This window comes from Pleurodeles waltl, chromosome 6, assembly GCF_031143425.1.
Source record: "Pleurodeles waltl isolate 20211129_DDA chromosome 6, aPleWal1.hap1.20221129, whole genome shotgun sequence".
NCBI lineage: Eukaryota > Metazoa > Chordata > Amphibia > Caudata > Salamandridae > Pleurodeles > Pleurodeles waltl.
In genome coordinates this window covers 1,418,997,597-1,419,015,745 of record NC_090445.1, presented here as the reverse complement: position 1 = coordinate 1,419,015,745, position 18,149 = coordinate 1,418,997,597, and the positions used below count along the sequence as shown (strand labels likewise).

The following is an 18,149-nucleotide window of genomic DNA, read 5'->3' as shown; positions in this document are numbered from 1 at the left end:
GCTGGGTTTTATTGATCCCGATAAGTCAGGTTTCATTCCAAATCGACAATGCGGCGATAATACGAAGCGGCTTTTGCATCTGCTAGATAAAAATCGATAGATCGCGTAGAGAGGCGCTTTTTCTCTCTATCTACTCTGAAAAGGCGTTTGATAGGGTTCATTGGCCATACCTCTTCCGCGTCTTGAAGCACTTCGGTCTGGGCCCAGGCTTTAGATCTTGGATCCAATGTGCTTATCGCTCCCCTAGAGCGGCGGTTCGAGTCAATGGTGTGCTCTCTGCGTCGTTTCCGGTTGGGCATGGGACTAGACAGGGATGCCCACTTTCTCCCCTCTTGTTTGCGCTATATATGGAGCCCCTTGCGCAGCGCTTGAGAGAGAGCCCCTTGGTTTCTGGTGTGAAATTTGTCGGAGACCACCATCTTATTACCCTATACGCAGACGATGTGATCCTTACACTTGCGGAACCTACTACCTCCTTGCCTGCGTTTATGGAGTGATTAGCTGAGTTTAGCCAGGTTTCGGGATTTAAAGTGAATATGTAGAAGTCTCAGGTCCTTAGTCTTTTTTTGAGCACAGACCACGAGGAAGATTTGAGAGCTCGATATTCCTTTATTTGGTCGTCCTCGCGCCTTTCCTATCTGGGGGTTGAATTAGCGACGTCTGCAGCAAAAACGGTGAGCCTGAATTACAAGAAGGTGGCACGCGACATACAGCGGGATCTGGAGTTATGGGGGAAACATAAGCGGTCTTGGCTGGGTAGGGTAGCTGCGGTCCAGATGACAGTTTTGCTGCGAATAGTATATATTTTTCAGGTGCTCCCATTGACCCCACCCCCCCTGGACGATTGCCACCCTACAATCTGCGGTCCTGCGATTTATATGGGAGGGTCGACCGGCGCGTCTACCGCAGCAGGTTTTATACCGCCCCAAGAGCAGTAGGGCACTAGCGATCCCGTGTCTTCTGAGATATTTTCAGGCAGCACAGCTGCGCTTTCTTGTAGAGTGGAGTCGCCCACTCACGGAGAAACACTGGTGTTTTATGGATCAGGCCGTGGCGGGCTCTCATATCTGGAAGGAGCCTTGGCTCTGGCGTAGGCATAGGGCTCGAGGTCTTTATGCGTCCCCGATTACTGGGACAACGCTGCCCGTATGGGGTTTTATCCTTTGACCAGATGAGAGAGGCCTGTGGCTAAGTGGAGGCGGATAGGCTGATGTATTATCAGGTCCAGCACTGGGCTCTCTTGCCGGTGAACAGAGTTTTGATGTATAGGCCTCTCACGCCATTTGAGAAATGGCTGTTCCTAAAGAAGGATGATAGGAGAATTGTCACGGAGCTCTATCGCCTTCTGCAAGGAGTAGGCCACCTGCCTAAGTCAAAGGGTCAGCTGAGATGGGAGAGGGAGCTGGAGAGAGAACTCTCGGATGAGGATTGGGACAGCATATTCTATAGAATACATCATACAGCATATAGTGCTGCAGGGACAGAGACATCATATAAAGTCGCCTCTTACTGGTACTACACTCCACTGCGGTTGCACACATGGGATGATGATAAGATAGATCTTTGCTGGAGAGGGTGTGGAGCTACAGGCACACTGCTACATTTGCTTTGGCACTGCCCCAAGTTACATTGTTACTGGGAAAACATTATAGATGATATAGATGCAGCGTTTCAGGTTAAGATCCTGAGATTCCCATTGTACGTCCTACTGGGGCTGCCCAATCCTCTTACTTTTCCTTTAAGATCTCTAAAAGGGAGGCAGATAGCCCTAGCACTCAATGCAGCGTTGCAACTGATTCTAGCTCTCTGGGGTACAGATAGGGTCCCGACTCGTGTCTCATGGCTCCAGAAGCTCTGGTTTATTCTTGCAATGGAGAAACTTACATTAGCCTCCTAGCAACGGGTAGAAGATCTGGGTGCATTGTGGAAGCCGTTTATTCGGCTTCTTTCTGCAGAATTTACTGAGCTGACATGCCCGACCTACCTGAGAGTTTTGAGGCTGATTTGAATCATTTGCTGGAGTGCTGCGGGGGGGGGTTGCTAGAGGGGGAGTGCGCTTGGATGATGTAGGGGTTAAGGATGGGAAGGGTAGAAGGATGACACGGTCTCTTGGAGGGAAGCATTGTTGAAATGTTACTTTTTATATGTTTATGTGGTTCTCATCTGCGGGACTGACACTCTGGATGACTATTGGACATCGCCAGTGGGCACATGGCTCAGCAAGGAAAAGATTCTCTGAGGGGTCCCGTTGAACATAGTTTTGGGACTCATGAGAGAGAGACCTTTGTATGAAGATACGATATTGCTACTGTGCTGATATATTTCATTCCTGTCCTGCGATGAGTGGTGTTTTGTATGTTTATATTTTTATAAAACAATAAACAGATTTGATCCTAAACAGAGAAATGAAATGGGACAATATGTTAACACCAAAGACCCCCTGTGGCTGAGTATGAAACTGGGCCCGGTGACAAGACTATTTGGGTTCAAACCAGTGCTTGTTGTTTCCAGTGCAGAGCACCAGCACTTACTTTTCTGCCTCAAGCATTTACTGACGAAGACGAAGGAATAGAAAAACAAAAAAGCATCACAAATGGTAAAGCAGAAAGCTGCAAGAGTGAGCTGAAGGGGCAGGGAGTGTCTGTAAATGGATTAAAGAGGCCGGAGATGGCTTCAGGATTAGACTGCCTCAGTATTCCATGTTCGCACATTTAATTGCGGCGCCGCTTGTTTAAGAGAAGGGCTTTGGGCACCTGCACTTTCTATTTACAAATTAAGCACTGGTTCAAACAGTGGGACATCCTAGGCCACTAAACTGGATGAGGTCTTAAACGCAAACATCATCATGCACTTTAACCACCTACCGGTCAGAATATGACATGGCGTCCTCACTAATATTTAGACATCTCCAACTGTGCTACAAGCAACAATCCCACCAGGAGAGGAGACTAAGGAACACTCCCCTATCAAAAATAGACTGTTAAATGGGCCTATGACCATCAAAGCAAACTCCCTCACATATAGAATACTGATGACAAACACCCAAACTGAATTTCAATCGTTAAGGGTACACTGGCAAACTGAACTAGGAAAGCTGGATAAGGATGACTGAAGAGACGCACTTCAATTCCTGAGAGAGGTGGCCATAGAAGCCAGTATTTCCTGATCCAATTAAAAACATTGCAGAGTGAATTATGCTAAAGAACTGCTGCATAAAATAAGGAGGAACAATTATGAGATGTGCCTGCAGAAGGGTACCTTCCTCCACACGTTATGGGAGTGTTCAAGACCTCAAGACGTTCTGGGAGGGAGTAACTCAAAGGTTAGAGGACACCACAGAAATACATGGAGAGGCACAAGCACCCTTAGTCCTGCCGGGCACATTGAGAGAGTCGGATGCCATCTGATAAGAAGCTACTATTCAATTTGTGACGTATGGTGGCAAAAAGAGAAGTTACACTCAAACAAGGCAAAAGCATTATCCCAAAACCAAATAACTGGGAGCAGGAGATAAATGTATACTATGCCAGGGACAAAATGGTATACAAGGGTAGAATATGACCCAAGAAATTTGATAAAATAGAGGATGGATGGGCCATGGTGGGCCAGAGGCAGGGAGGGCAGGAGAATGAGCAACAGGCCAGAGTCAGGGAAGAGCTCGATCTATAATGGGACTATCCTCTGGACACTAATGTCGTAGTGGGACTCTTGCTCTAGACAAGACTGCTGGTTTAGGGATGACAGCACTTTTGTTTGTAGGAAACTAGGCCAGTCCTACAACAAGTCGCATCTGTCGGCCCAACCCTCCCGGCTCACAAGCAGTACCTCACCAAAAACACAAACAGTAAAAGGTGATTTCTGGCAGCCTTTACATATGGACTCTAGAGTGCAACATCTCATGGGAGTCATGGTTAAAAGGGAGATTACTCTTTCCTCACATGAGCAATAAGTCTTAGTCACACAGAGGCAATGAAGAAGATGCAGTAACGTTTTCAATAGGTTTTATTAACAAGACTGCAATCTACTGTAAAATGCATGAGCTGCAATGATTAGGATGATGAACAATGCAAGAAGCAGAATGGAAAAGATGAGTCATGAATACTAAGACCCCCACCATCTTAGAATAGCGTAAGATATAAAATAGGCCCTAATAACCTAGCATGATGAACCTACTCTCGAACCTAAAGCGAGGTAGGTGTGATAAACCTAATCTGCCAGTGCCATGTCCATGAGAAGAGCCCCCCACCAACCCTTCGTTACCTTGGAATGAGGTCTCTAAATCAGACTCCGTGGGGACAGATAGGCTGGGTTTGCATCAAGGCGACATGTAGCATAGATAGTGTTGATACAATCTGGTAGGAATCCCTCTGATAACCTTGTCTGCGTGAGATGTATTTGTACAGATCTTGTAGGACCCATGACGCAGGTATGTTCTGACACAATAGATAAGAAGGCATGCCTGGGGCAGCAATTATATAAACAATTCCCTCCAAAACTACGTTATGTTCCTGTCACACAAGTGGGAAAGGGGCATGATGTGAATACCTACGTATTTCACTTGTCTTTGACACCTTCACAGAGTGGCACTGATAACGTGAAATCAAAACACCTTCCTAACTATAAATATAGTAGCCATCTTGGAAGAAATAAATAAATGTGCTAAAACGGAGCATGCTACATAGGCTAAACGTCATTAGGTGACAGGCACAGGCCTGCAAGTTGGAAGGCTAAGCAAACTTCTGATTCCCATAAAAACTCGATCGGATGCACTACACTAAGCTAAATAAGACAGCACTGCAACAAAGAAAGACACTGCCTAACCACACTGTGATACAGGTGCACAATGTGACTGTAAAGGAGGGTAAGAGTGGAAATCAAGGAGGGGTAGTAATAGTCTCCATACATAACCTGACGACACTAGGACTCCAGTGATGTCACAGGGTACCTTATTCGGTCTCCTGATGGAGCTGGCACCCCATACTGGTGTGGGAGACCTATTAGAAAGTTACTGGATCCAAAATGACACCTGGGATATTCAAAAAGTGAGGAGGCTGCAGGTAAAAGTAGCCATCAGAAGTGTCCATACTCAAGCCTATGAACATATTGAAGAAAGTAACCAGGCAATTCCATGCCACTGGGAACTGTCTTATCATATCCTGGTTGTCATTTAAAAAAATGCATTTTGGTAGCTGTAGTGCCGTGTCAGCTCAGTTGAACCAATTAAGCTCAATATAGCCAGGACAGTGCACAGCTGGAATACTTGTGTCCTGGTGATGTGAAGTCATCTGGCAACACTAGCGATGGGGGGCTCTGAGAATCCTGGTTGTACTACAACTATCCAAAATCTAGCAGAAGTGGTCATTATATCACAAAATAAGATAAAGTAAGGTTATTAACCCTGGATTGCTCTTTTTTTTTTTTTTTTTTTAAATACACAGTGTTGTCGCCACAGATGCTCACACTACGTTTTAAGCCATTTCAATCAGTCACATCCAAACTGACTACGGTCAGGCTGCTATATTATCGAACTGCATAAAGAAAAATATGGCGTCTGCCTCGTGGATCATTGGCATTACTCTCAAATCGAGTACACAAAAGAGGTAAGACCCAGCTGCTTTGGCAACGTTTGAATATTTTTCAAGTCCTGATGATGCAGAAACTGTGAGAGTCCGTGAGCTAAAGCCCACAAACTAACGATGACTTACAGCCAAGGTCATTGTAGCTAAGAAAAACGAGGAGACAACGCACACCTTTAAACAAAAAAAAAATGCATGAAAGCAACAAGAAAAAAACTGCCACCAGTGCTAATTGATGCTGAACAATGAAGCATGATGCAGACTGTACCATTCTCCATAAATGCACCAAAAGACAAAGCAAATACCTTTGGCTTATGCATAGAGCACGCACTCAGAACAGCACAACATATAGGTACAAATACACAGACATCAAAACACCTACAGCGCCCAACCAACATACAGACACCCATGCACACAGGCTAAGAAACAAGCATGCATCAAGTCACGTGCAGCACAGGTGCATGGTAACTTGCAACCGTGGCGTAGAGAATGATCTGCAGCACGGGGCACAGGCAGCAGTGGCGAACAGGGCGAGGTGCACCAGTGATAAGCCTTAGGAGGGTTGTGTGATGGCTCTCTTGAGCGAGCTGGGACATAGGCGTAACAGCGGATAAGACTGCAGGAGCACAGGACTTTGTGCATTTAGGGAGCAAAGGGTGATGTAAAAGGGATGCACATAGTGATGCAAAACAGAGAGGCCACATTATGCCACACCTTCAGCCAGTCCTGCTGTTTTTTTGGCCAGCAGCATTTTTCATACCAAGGCTTTTACATTTATGCGTATAAGAAAAAAAAATGACTTTTGAAAAAGAAAAGTTCTACTGGGTGTAAAATAAATCACTGATGGGCGGGGTTACAGATAAGGGGTACCTTATACTCATACAGTGGGAAGCTGGTTCATTAAATTAAAAATCTCTATAAAAAACACCCATTTTACTGCGTTTACGTTTCTTCACACAATGCCGGACTTGGGGGATTTCTGTGAAGCTGGAGTTCTTTTCCACATACGCCAAAATAACAAATTTCAAATGTTGCGCAGTTATAAACATACAGTGGAAACACTGTCAGTCAAAAAAAGTCACAACGCCAATTCTCACACAACACCACACGTTAGAGAAAATCTCCAAAACGCTTCAGATATTAGATTCGATTACGCACTAATGCAACATTTCACTCTTCAAAAACAATAGAGGAAGCTTCGTCTAATCATCAACCTTATTGTAATGCTGCCACAAGCCAGAGAGACTGACTAGGAAAACATGCACCAGCAGTTCTGTAGTCAATGCTCAACACGCAATAATGCAAAATAAGGAACACACATAAGAATATATAAAGCAACTTTTATTAGAAAAACAATTCTGCTGAATTAGAAGCTTTAAACGAAGCAATTCCCCCATGCATTCATATGCTAGTCTCGAAGTACTGATTAACAAAAAAATGTAAAACGAAACGTAGATATCAGCTCACCAATGTCCCAGCACCAATAAGATTTAAGTTAAAAAATATATATATTTATTCTTCCTCATAAAAGAGTATGATGTGCACATGAAGCAGCACAGATTTTGTAATACGTTTCGGCAATTCGGGTGTGACTTGTTTCAGCCTCAAGTTAAAACCTTTCTGTGAATTACAGTCACTGAGGAATGTCCCACGAGCACCCAATGGTTTATAATTCTACACTGTGCATTCATTGTGCAGGGGCTTTGAACTGAGCTACTCTTATTCCACGCTCAAACTGCCATAACATAGAATCCCATTTGCCATAACGGATGCTCCCAAATATTTACTAACTAGACAGTAGACAAAGCTTAAGCAAGAAATGCTGCATGTGAATAAAAAATGCGTAGATGTGCTAGTTTGCATTTATCTAGGAACATCTTCGGTATAAGATAGTAGGTACAAGCTCACAGAATTCAATTTAACATCTCTTGTTCTTCAGTAACACTTGTGTAGTTTGTCGTCACAAAGAATTTGGCATAAAAGCAAACAAAGTTAATAATATCTTACTTTTCCTATTACGAGGCAGGAGATTATTCCACATTAATGGTCATAAATCTTGAATTAACACAAAACTATACCATAGCCCCCTGTTCACACTGATAGACATTTGGCTTATGCGACAGTGTCAAATGATTTAACTCTTTTAACGTAGGTCTTCAACAACAAATTTAATTTGGCTGAATTTGGCCACAATCAGAGTACTTACTTTGACAGAAGAGGAGGAGCAGTGGAACTGGGTCAGCTAAACATATGGATGCCTTCTTACAATAGGATTTATGGAGTCACTGGGATTTAAAATCAATTCAGAGTTAGAGAAGCCAAAAATACACCTGCAGCATAGATTAAGTCATCTAGCTGCTCGACATGGAGTAGCTGAAATAGCCAAAATGCTGAAAGACTTGCCCTCCTTTCAAGTTCGAAGTGGCTGTTGCAGAGCTGCAATTACAGATTATTTGCACTAGACTCCGCTTTTAAGAGACCTTTTTTGGGGCACAATTTATTCAATAGTTAAGACATTTGGAGGTTGAATTTGGTGCTGCCCTCCCGACCCTGAAACACTTGGTATGGAGATTAAGTGGTGACGGATTGAATCTACATTAAGCAGTATGTTCTATTTTTGACACGTTTCAACATGACTAGCACTTTTACCATAATCTCAATAGTTAGATCACTAATTTTTGAGATCCTAACTATTATCAGTAGTAATTAATAACAGAAGGCTCATCAATGAATATAGAACAAACAATAGGACTTAAAAAGATGTAAAAATAGATATTCAAAATATAATTTGTCTCATGAAAGGATATGAACATTAGCTTTGCTTTAACAAGAGGAAGACAAACAATTATAAATCAAACACACAAACCCAATAAACATTTCCGCTTTTATATTAATATATGTTAAACAAGGTTTTGAAAAGCTATTCTTCAGCAGACCCCTACAAAAGCACCAATGCTTTTATTTTCTACTACACATATAAAGGAGTAGCCTTGAACACCAACACTTTGTGTGTATTGTTTGCCCTTTGTTACACTAGATTTAGACTAGCCCAGAGATCATGATAAGGTTGATGCTTGTACTTTGGTCCATCTAAACATATTTCCATTAGAGCAAGAGTATACTGGATGTTAAAACAAGTACCAGAGTCTCATCCCTAGATTACTCTTTGGACAAGAGAATACTTGGGAAGCATTCATGACAGAAACTGTACCTAAGACAATGGCCGTACCACAGTCATATCTGACCAATTATTGGCCACATCTAGTTAGCAGCATTTTGAAGTACCTTAAAAAATAAATCTATGCAATATGGCTCCATCACTAAATTCATAGCAGATCTAATAGTTAAACCACTGATATGCACATTCTTTGTATCACTAGTCCTTTATTAACATATTCACCAAAGGACTATTTTTATTTATAAAATATGAAAATTATGTATGTTGATCTTTTGCTTATGTAAAAATATAAGTAATATGTTTTAGCCTTAACATGTACACATTTTTCAAATGACAATTTACAATAAATTATGATTTATAGATAATAGATTATGCATTACATCGTATAAATTGTATTAAACCAGAAACAAAAAATATTCAAAATCAACACCTCCTCTGGGAATATAGGTGGTGGCTATCAGCATTCTCAATAAAGGTGATTAAAACATCTAATCACTAAATGAACCTTATAGCAAAAATCATCTTTTGTTTTATTAGAAATGTTGTTTTATGATAGGGTTATTACTTTCTTAACATCTGCAGACCACACAATTTTAAAATACCTTGCATAAAAATATTAAATTTTTTGTAAATCTTTCCATTTGGCATCTTGTATGTTTTGGATATCAACTCTGTTCTGATTACATTTGATTTGCTTCTTGAACAGATGCTGGAATACATTAACTGTCTAATACGAAGATAAACCAAGCCATTCATAGTATAATTTGCATCCAATGACTGCAATCCCATGGATTACATGGCTAGAGTATCCAATGGTTTGTAGTTTTTAGCATATACTATCTTTGCCTCACTACAAGAGCATCATTGTAGTTCATTTTTAAAGATTAGATATGTGCACATAGCATACATTGTATTTACTATGTATTTCTTTATACATTTAAGCTATTTCATTTCCAATATATAAAGTATAACTTCATAAAAATATCCTTACACAATGTGTCAGCCATGTAGCACTGTGAATGTATTTCAGAAAAACAAATCCTAGGATCTAATAAGCTGCAGTTTGTGTCACATATCATTCAGAAATCAAAACAGCAATATGCTGTATGGCCTGGCTGTTGTTCTTAAATGAATGGAAATCTTGAAAGAATACAATTTTAACATATACCAGTGGAGTAAAGTGGGTTTTGAAAATAAATTTTCCACCAAAGAAATATTATAACACTTTTCAGCAGAGGTCACACACTTGCAACCACAATGCTCCAGTTTTGGTTTCTTTTTTCAATTTGTTAACATTAGAATCAATCTCTTTAGGTGTAGTATTCTGCAGCACATTTTCACAGATAACAAGTTAATGTTTAAAAGAGATCTCCAAAACAAATTATGGTTATGTAGGAAATATTTCCTGTTACAAAAAAAGGCAATTATAAGTGGGAACAGGGGCAACAACACTTTCTCTGAAGGGCTACATGGAGTGACAAAGGATCCCAATAAGCCATGGCATGGAGTCATAACACTTTCTAGCCCTTTTGCTGAGGCCTGAATGTAGAAAGTTATATCCTCTTTTCAAAAAGACCTAGATTAACAATCTGGCATACTCACTCTGCCTCCTCAATTTCTAAGTGGAAGACACCATACCAACTATGTGATCATCTTTCAAGATATTTTAACAGCAACTAAAAAGAAAAGACAGTTGGAAAGAGAAAATAGTGAAAAGATTTGATGTCTTAAAAACAACAGTGAACAAAGTTAAATATCAGATTCAAAAAAGATTTTGTGAGCAATACACTCCTAAATAACACACTCCTGTGAGAAGGGATCCTACCTCCATAAAGTGGAAAAATTAACAGCATTAACTGGCAATGCTCTACAACCAAACAGTGCAAATCCTCAACACATTAAAAGGGTAGTGTATGGAAAATAATGGGTTTATGTATAATTTCCTTCTTTTTCCATTTTTGTCTGCAATTAAAGGTTTTCTTTAGCCAAGTATGTTTTCCAATTTTAAAATGTTAATTAAAAATAGCCATTTAAAAAAATAAAACAAATGTTGCCTCCAGGATGCATGTTTTGGGATCTAACACGTTGGTAGAAATGCTCCGATGTTCATGAATATCTACGAAAATCCAATGATTGAGAAATGCCGTCAGCCCACCTGTCCTCTCCTTCAATTCCATGTCTTTTTGGCAATAGCTTCACCATTACATGGACAACTGGGGCCCATACTCACAAGGATGCTAGTGTATTACTAATCCCTCAATCGTGCCTTCATAAAATAAAGAAGCAAGTGAGAAACTGAGAACAAATTTACAAGTTGGAAAATATGCTTTTGAGTGAGAGAGAGAGAGAGAGAGAGAGAGAGAGAGAGAGAGAGAGAGAGAGAGAGAGAGAGAGAGTGTGTGAGTGTGTGTGTGTGTGTGTGTGTGTATATATCATGTGAATGCTTTGTGAAATTTGATCCCATGTTGCAACAATGCTTAAGGCCTTGGCAAAGCGCTGAATAAGTGTGTCAATGTAACCATTCCTTTTACTCACTTTTTACATTTCCACATGCATGACTAAAATATGACATACACAGAAAAACACCTTCATAACTTCTCCCACAGCATGCTTTTAATCACCACAAATAGGTGATAAACAACAACTACTATTTTAGCAGATGCCTTTTGCGAGGAAGTTAAAAAAAAAAACTTTGATACTCAATACTTGGGGGCTGCATAATAAAAATATATAATATGAGAAATGTATTGTTCTGCAAGGGCGGCAAAAGTGTATGTGTCAGAGTTGGTCCATTTAACAGTTTGCCATTATGAACTGTTTTTTATTTAATTTTAATTTATTATTGTGAAAGGACTAAAATCATGGCTTGAATGCAGACTGGAGCTCCTTAAATGCTGCTTTCCTTTGTTTTTTCTCTTCTGCTTGCTTTTTCTTTTCCTCCTGTTCAGCTTTGATCTCTTCTTCAAAACGACTGGATTCGTTGATAGCTTGCACCTAGAACAAATAAAAACCCAAAGTAAGCAAGCAATAGGCCAAGAATGCTGCAACACAATCATGTGATTTTAATAGAAAGGAAAATGCAATGTAATGGGTTTTTGAGAGTTTGCTAGTCGCCTACATCAGGTTTCTATCCAGTGTCTACAATTCCAGACAGTAATACCAAGCCAATATTCTTTCTTTATTTTATTTGTGTGTTTATGGTTTGCATATACAGACAAGCCAGCCAAAGTTCTCTACCTGGATTGGGAAGGAATCAGGATGGCATCAAAACGTCTGTCGCTCGGATCCTTAAATGCCCAGAATCCTAACGATCTGGTAGAAGTTCAATGCTTCAGGGGATAATCAGCTGCAATTCTGCCTTACAGCCAGTTGAAGCAAATGCATTTTCAAGGCTTTCCTGAATCTCAGAAAGCCTATTCTGAGCTGAAGAAGCAGAGGAAACAAGTTTGAAGTGGAGGAGATGCATGCATGATATTCTGCATACGCAACTTATCACACCACATGAGCAGAGTAGGGTTTGAGTACAGGACCTACGGGTATCAGATCTGCTAATACAGTGTCATTAGAATGTTAAGGAGCCAGTGAAGTGACATCAACACAAACTATTGCCTCTGTGCATTAGGACTGTAGGGTTGCAGTTCCTAGATTCTACTAAAACATCCAGTTACAGACATGTCCTACTCCTAGAACATTTGATTTTCTGAGGAAGTAACATCTATGAAACATTTCAACAGAAGAAGCAATGTTGGTACAATACGATCATAGCAGTACTGTCCATCTACAAAATTCAGTGACATTTTTACTTTTTAATAGCTTTCTAAGCTGCTAATGATTTGAGAAGGTGGTTGGGGGCACAGAATTGAGGCCAGTTTAACTAAAGGAGTGTAAGGAATGGCGATTCTACAACATAAATAAGTGCACCTTATGAAATGTGCTCTTCTTGGAAATATGCTTATCTTTCAGACTTTTGCTTCAAGTCATCTTAACAGTATTGAATTGGCGTACCCTTCTCCTTACTACTGAAAGGAAGCCTTATCCTTTACACCAGTAAAGTGAGCAGCTCGTGATTAAACTAATCTTCTAAGGCATAAACAGAACCTAAGAAAAAGCAGATACATTTGTTTATGCAAAGGCATACTTATTTGGAGAAGATGCATAATATTACAGGAAATGTAGCAAGTGCAAGACTAAAATGATTTCACGAGTGTCATTGTAAAACCTGCTTCATCAGTAAACATGTATTTATTACCAACTAATTGCTTTTAGGTCGGCCAGAAGTCACATCATTCATTATCATGTCTAAAAGGCTATTGAAGCTGCAAAGAACGTACATGATTAAGTGAAGGAGAAAAGCTGATTGGCTCAACCAACATGCATCAGTAAACTAGTTTAATGAAGGATAATCCCTTTATGCAGACACAACTGAGGCTGGGTCATGATGCTAGGCAACTAACTACACAAGCATAATACGTGAGCAATGGGTGGGAAAGTACAGTGATCAAAATAACAAGGACTGAAATATTGTAAAATTAAATATTACCTGTATTTCACTGACGAACCAAAGGGTAAAGCAACATTATATTTAAGAGAGTAAGTCAGTAACAATAATATTTTGAACTTTAAAAAAAAGAAAATTTACCAGTTATTGCCTCCCCGCCATGCACTGCATGCGCCTTCACATTTTATCACTTATCAAAATGTTCTATGACATCATTTATGACATCACTGATGACATCATCCAATGAGTGTGCTAGTTTTTTGTAATAGTTTACATAATGGCAGGTAACTACCATATTACGTTTCTACCTAATTTTGTACAGCCTGTGTTCAGCTAATGAGTGTAAGTGTTCACAAAATGCATGTGTTCCTAATACATTTTAGGTGTGTAGAGGTACTGAACAGGTTATAAATATTTGATTTGAAGACTGTGTAGGTGAAAGTTGACGGCGTGTGCTCTGCATGTTTTTGACTCCACATAAAAAGTTTCCAACAAGGCAAAGATTGTATATAAAACATTAAGTACTAAAAGCAGGCTTGAATTATTAGACAGACTCGTCTCAGCATGACAATATCTACATAACATAGAAGACTGTGTGCTCCAAGTACTGACCTATGTATATGTGCTTGTATTGCTTCAGACAACAGGCTTTCTGTAAAGTTTTCACAAGAGTATAAAGTCTGCACGTAGTATGATTTTTAGCACTTCAGACCTTGGTTATTTAAAGTGAATATTCACACTTCGGACAGATTTTGCATAGATTGTACACGGTTCTCAGTAGATACTTTTTAATACCTTGTGGGATATTTCTCATGAGAGTTGTACTGTCTTGCAAACAGTGTGATACAGAGTAAACTCTCCCTAGAGAGAGAATAGTGTTAACAGTACCCACATTTCTACTCATATTCATTTCTTTCTCAATGTAGGTTCATTGACTATCAGAGGTTTGATACAGGTAAAGACTGTACATAGGAGGGCATTGTTTACGACATAGGAGTTTAAGACCTCAGAGAACCTTCTGTATCCATCATGCCCCATATGTCAGGTCTTTTTTACAGTGTCATGAAGAAACATAACCAAAAGGAAGTATACATTGCTGCATGAAAGATTTGTCCGGGGAGGCAGGAGAGTTGCTTATTACTTTGATAAGGATTCCCCTGGAAGAGAACTAGGATTACATGTAAGCAATTTATCCTTCCTTTCCAAGGGATCCTTATCAGTAGTAATAGGCACTAAATAGAATAGCATGCTCTTCCCACACACCTACAGACAAATCTAGAACACTGAGCAAACAGCAGTAATTTTATCAAAAAAGTCCTTAAAGAGGCCTGCCCTACCTGAGTATCTGTCTGAACCAAGACACTAATGTCTGGTAAAAGTGTGTACTGAGTTCCATGTTCCAGCTTTACATATCTCAGAAATGAGTACTCTGTAGGGCAGCTGTTGTCAACTTACCCAGGTAGAAAGGGCCTTAGGCCGGGCAGGTAAGTGTTTGTTGGCTAACTGGTAGGAAAGCACTAAACAAGATACTGTCCACCTAGAGATGGTCTGCTTGGAAGAAGATATGCTTGTTATCATTGGGCTATAGTTCACATATGTATGGTAAGATTGCCTGATAGCTTTTACTAATTAGGTAAAACATTAGAACTTGATATCTAAGGAATTTAAAGCCATTTCCGCTGGAGTGGAGGGAGGTTAGGAAAAAATGTTGGTGAAGAAATAGCTTGATTTATCTGAAAATCAGAAACTACCTTGGGAAGTAAACTAGGATGTGTTCTCTTGACCACTATATTAGCATGGAACACTGTAGAAGGCTCTTTAGCACACAGAGATTGAATTTCACTCACTCTACACGTTGAAGTATTAACTAGAAAAGCCACTTTCCACATGAGGTGCTGTAAAGAGGCTTTTTGTATGGGTTCGAAGGGAGGACTCAGGAGCTTTGAGAGAACAACATTAAACTCCCACTGTGGTGAAGATTTTACAGGAGGTAATACCTCCTTTAGCCATTCTAAAAAAAAAACTCTGACCACAAGCATTTGAAAGAAAGACATTTATATGGGAGATATTCTGAAAACAGTAATGGCTGCTAAATTCATCTTTATGGAGGGAGACTGCAGACCAGACTTTGCTAAATGTAAGAGAAGGTAAGATTACATTCTCTTGGCCCAAAGTTGGATGGTGATTATTTTGGGTTCACCACAAATAAAACCTCTTAAACTTGAAGACATAACATTTTCTGGTAGAAGGTCTTTTGGACTCCTTGTGGATGTCCATAAAATACTGTGAGGCCTAAAAGTCCATACTGGAGGAATTCAGGAGCCATGCTGTCAAGCTTAGTGAGGGCAGGCTGGAATGGAACATCTGTCTTCCAAGTGTGTACAGGAGAGCCGGTCTGCATGGCAACTTCTTGTGTGGTCTTTGACAAGTAAAGAAGATCTAGGAATCACCACTGGCAAGACCATTCTGATGCTATGAAGATTATTCTGGTCCAGGATCTGTACAACTTGTTGATGACTATAGGTAGCAGCAGAATCTGGGAAAACATGTAAAGAAATTTCCTTGACAAGTCTATCAAAAGGGCATTCCCCTTTGATCATCGTCTGATTTAAGTTATTCATCATGGTCGTGTTGTTTGTTTGGACCAGGAGAGAGCATATCCCTAAGGATGGATAAAAAGACTTGAGGGCTAGAAAGACCATCCTCAGCTCCAGCATTTTTATGCGATACTGCTGTTCCTTGTCTGACCACAGTCCTTGGGTTTGTAGGGGCCCAACACCCCTGGAGGGAGGCATCGGTGATTAGCGTCTGTCTGGGGGGGTCCTGGTGAAAAGGAACTCCCATCAGTCAATTGTAACAACGAGACCACCATGGAAGCGACTACAGCACATCTTGTGAGAGGGTCAGTTGGTCTTCTTAGTGGTCTGAGAACTGAGTCCACTGATCCTTTAGCGTTTGATGCAGAGGTATCATGTGCAACCTGGCCTGTGGGATGATGAAAATGCAAGAGGCCATCGAGCCCAAAAAAAGACGCCACATGTCTGACTGACGGGTGATAAGTATGAAGGAGAGTGCAACACTTCAGACTGATTGAGGATAACCTCTCCTCTGAAGGATATATTCTTGTGGCCTTTGTGTCCAGAGTGCGCCCAAGTAATTTATTTTTTGGCATGGAGTATGTACTGATTTTCTGAAATTGATGCTGAAACCTAGGTGTTTGTAGGTTCTCGATGCAGTTATGAGGTCTTTCCGCCTGAGACGAGGAGTGGCTTTCTATGAGCCAGTCGTCTAGGTAAAGGTAGACAAATATCCTTCTCCACCTTAGGTATGCTGCAGTTATGGCAATACATTTTGAGAATGTGAGAGATGCTGATTTCAGGCTGAACTGTAGTACTTTGTACTGGCAGTGTTTGGATGCTACTTGGAAGTGCGGGTACTTCCGGTGGGCTTTGGTGATTGGAATATATAAGTAAGCCTCCTGTATATCGATGAACCACATCAAGTCACCCTGATGGATGTGGGGATAAATCTGTTGAAGGGCAAGTATCCTAAACTTTGATTTGTGACTGAATCTGTTCAGTGTTATTAAGTGCATAGTAGGTTTGAATTCTGGGATTGGGATTTTTTCCTTACTAGAAAATAGCAGGGGTAATTGCCCCGTCCCCTTTTTTAAGTATGGAACGTCTCATTGGCCTACTTTTGTATGAGACTGGCGATCTCATGTTGCAGGAGTGTTTGCTGATGACAAAAGTTTCTGTAGGTGCGGGAGGGACTGCGGGAGGAGGAGACTTGAATCAAAGTGAGAAACATTTCTGAACAATATCCAAGACCCATGTGTCGCTTGTGATGGATCGTCACTCGTCTAGGTACCTGATGATACCTTCCCCTACCGAAGCAGGTAACAGAGAAGGGGTAAATAATGGCTCACTCTTTGGCTGCTGTTTTTGAAGAGGATGCTGGTTGTGGAGGAGCTCCTTTCCCTTGATCTACTGTGCGGGGATGATAATGCGATCGGGCCTGATACTGCTGGTGCGTAAACTAGTAAGGAGTATGAACTATCTGCTAAGATCACTTATCAAAAGACCTGTATCGTCTTCCAAATTTTCTGTTTCTCAAAATCTACAGCCTTCTGCGTATCCAGCTCGGTCTTCGTTTTGGCCATTTCGTCATTCGCATGGGAGCCAAATAAATTGCCAGTGAGGTTGAGAATCCTGTGCTGTGCCTCAGGTTACAGTCCTCGGAAGTGAAGCCAGAATGACCTTCTGGCACAGATGCCATGGGAATATCCATGTGCGGCCAGGTCTGAAGCATCTGCGGCTACACTAATAGCCTTATTGGAGACTAAGCCGCCCTCATGGAGGATCTCTTGAAAGTCCTGACTGTCCGCCTTTAGAAGTTTCTCGGTGAACCTGGAAAGAGTCACAGAGTGACCTGTCATACCTTCTTAGCAAGGCAGCGGCGCTGGCCACCTCATAAAAGAGAAGGATGTGAAGCACATCTTTCTACCTATAGCTTCCACCTGCTTGCTATTTTTGTCCAGAGGCACGGATGACAAAGCAGCAGCAGAGTTATTCTTTTGAGCTGCAGTCACAACAACCAAGTCTGGTAGTGGATCACACCTTTGAAATAATGGGTACTAGGTGCCTTGTACTTTTTCAGGATCCCTGATGGCGAATTTCGTAAGGAAGCCGTTGTCGAATACAGTTGCCTCAATGGTTCTTACAAGTCAGACCCAGAGGAAGGAGTGGTCTAGATGCTGTTCTGTGATGTGCAGTCTCATATATAACTGAGGAAGATGTAGTAGGTGTTGGTAAGGAAGTGTTAAATTTTGCTGAGCATCTAACTAATACACCATTAAATGTAATTAAGTTGTCCAACAGAGAAATCCATGCAGGAG

The 18,149-nt window shown here is 40.9% G+C and overlaps 1 protein-coding gene across 1 annotated transcript in view; it reads right to left on the bottom strand.

Moving 5' to 3' along the window:
• Window positions 1-6,896: 6,896 nt before the first annotated feature.
• Window positions 6,897-18,149, bottom strand: part of EFHD2 (EF-hand domain family member D2) — a 106,877-nt gene continuing 95,624 nt past the window's right edge. Inside the window, exon 4 of the mRNA XM_069240776.1 lies at window positions 6,897-11,748. Within this exon, the coding sequence (XP_069096877.1) occupies window positions 11,614-11,748 (135 nt within the window). The 3' untranslated portion in view covers window positions 6,897-11,613. The remainder of the gene's footprint in view (window positions 11,749-18,149) is intronic.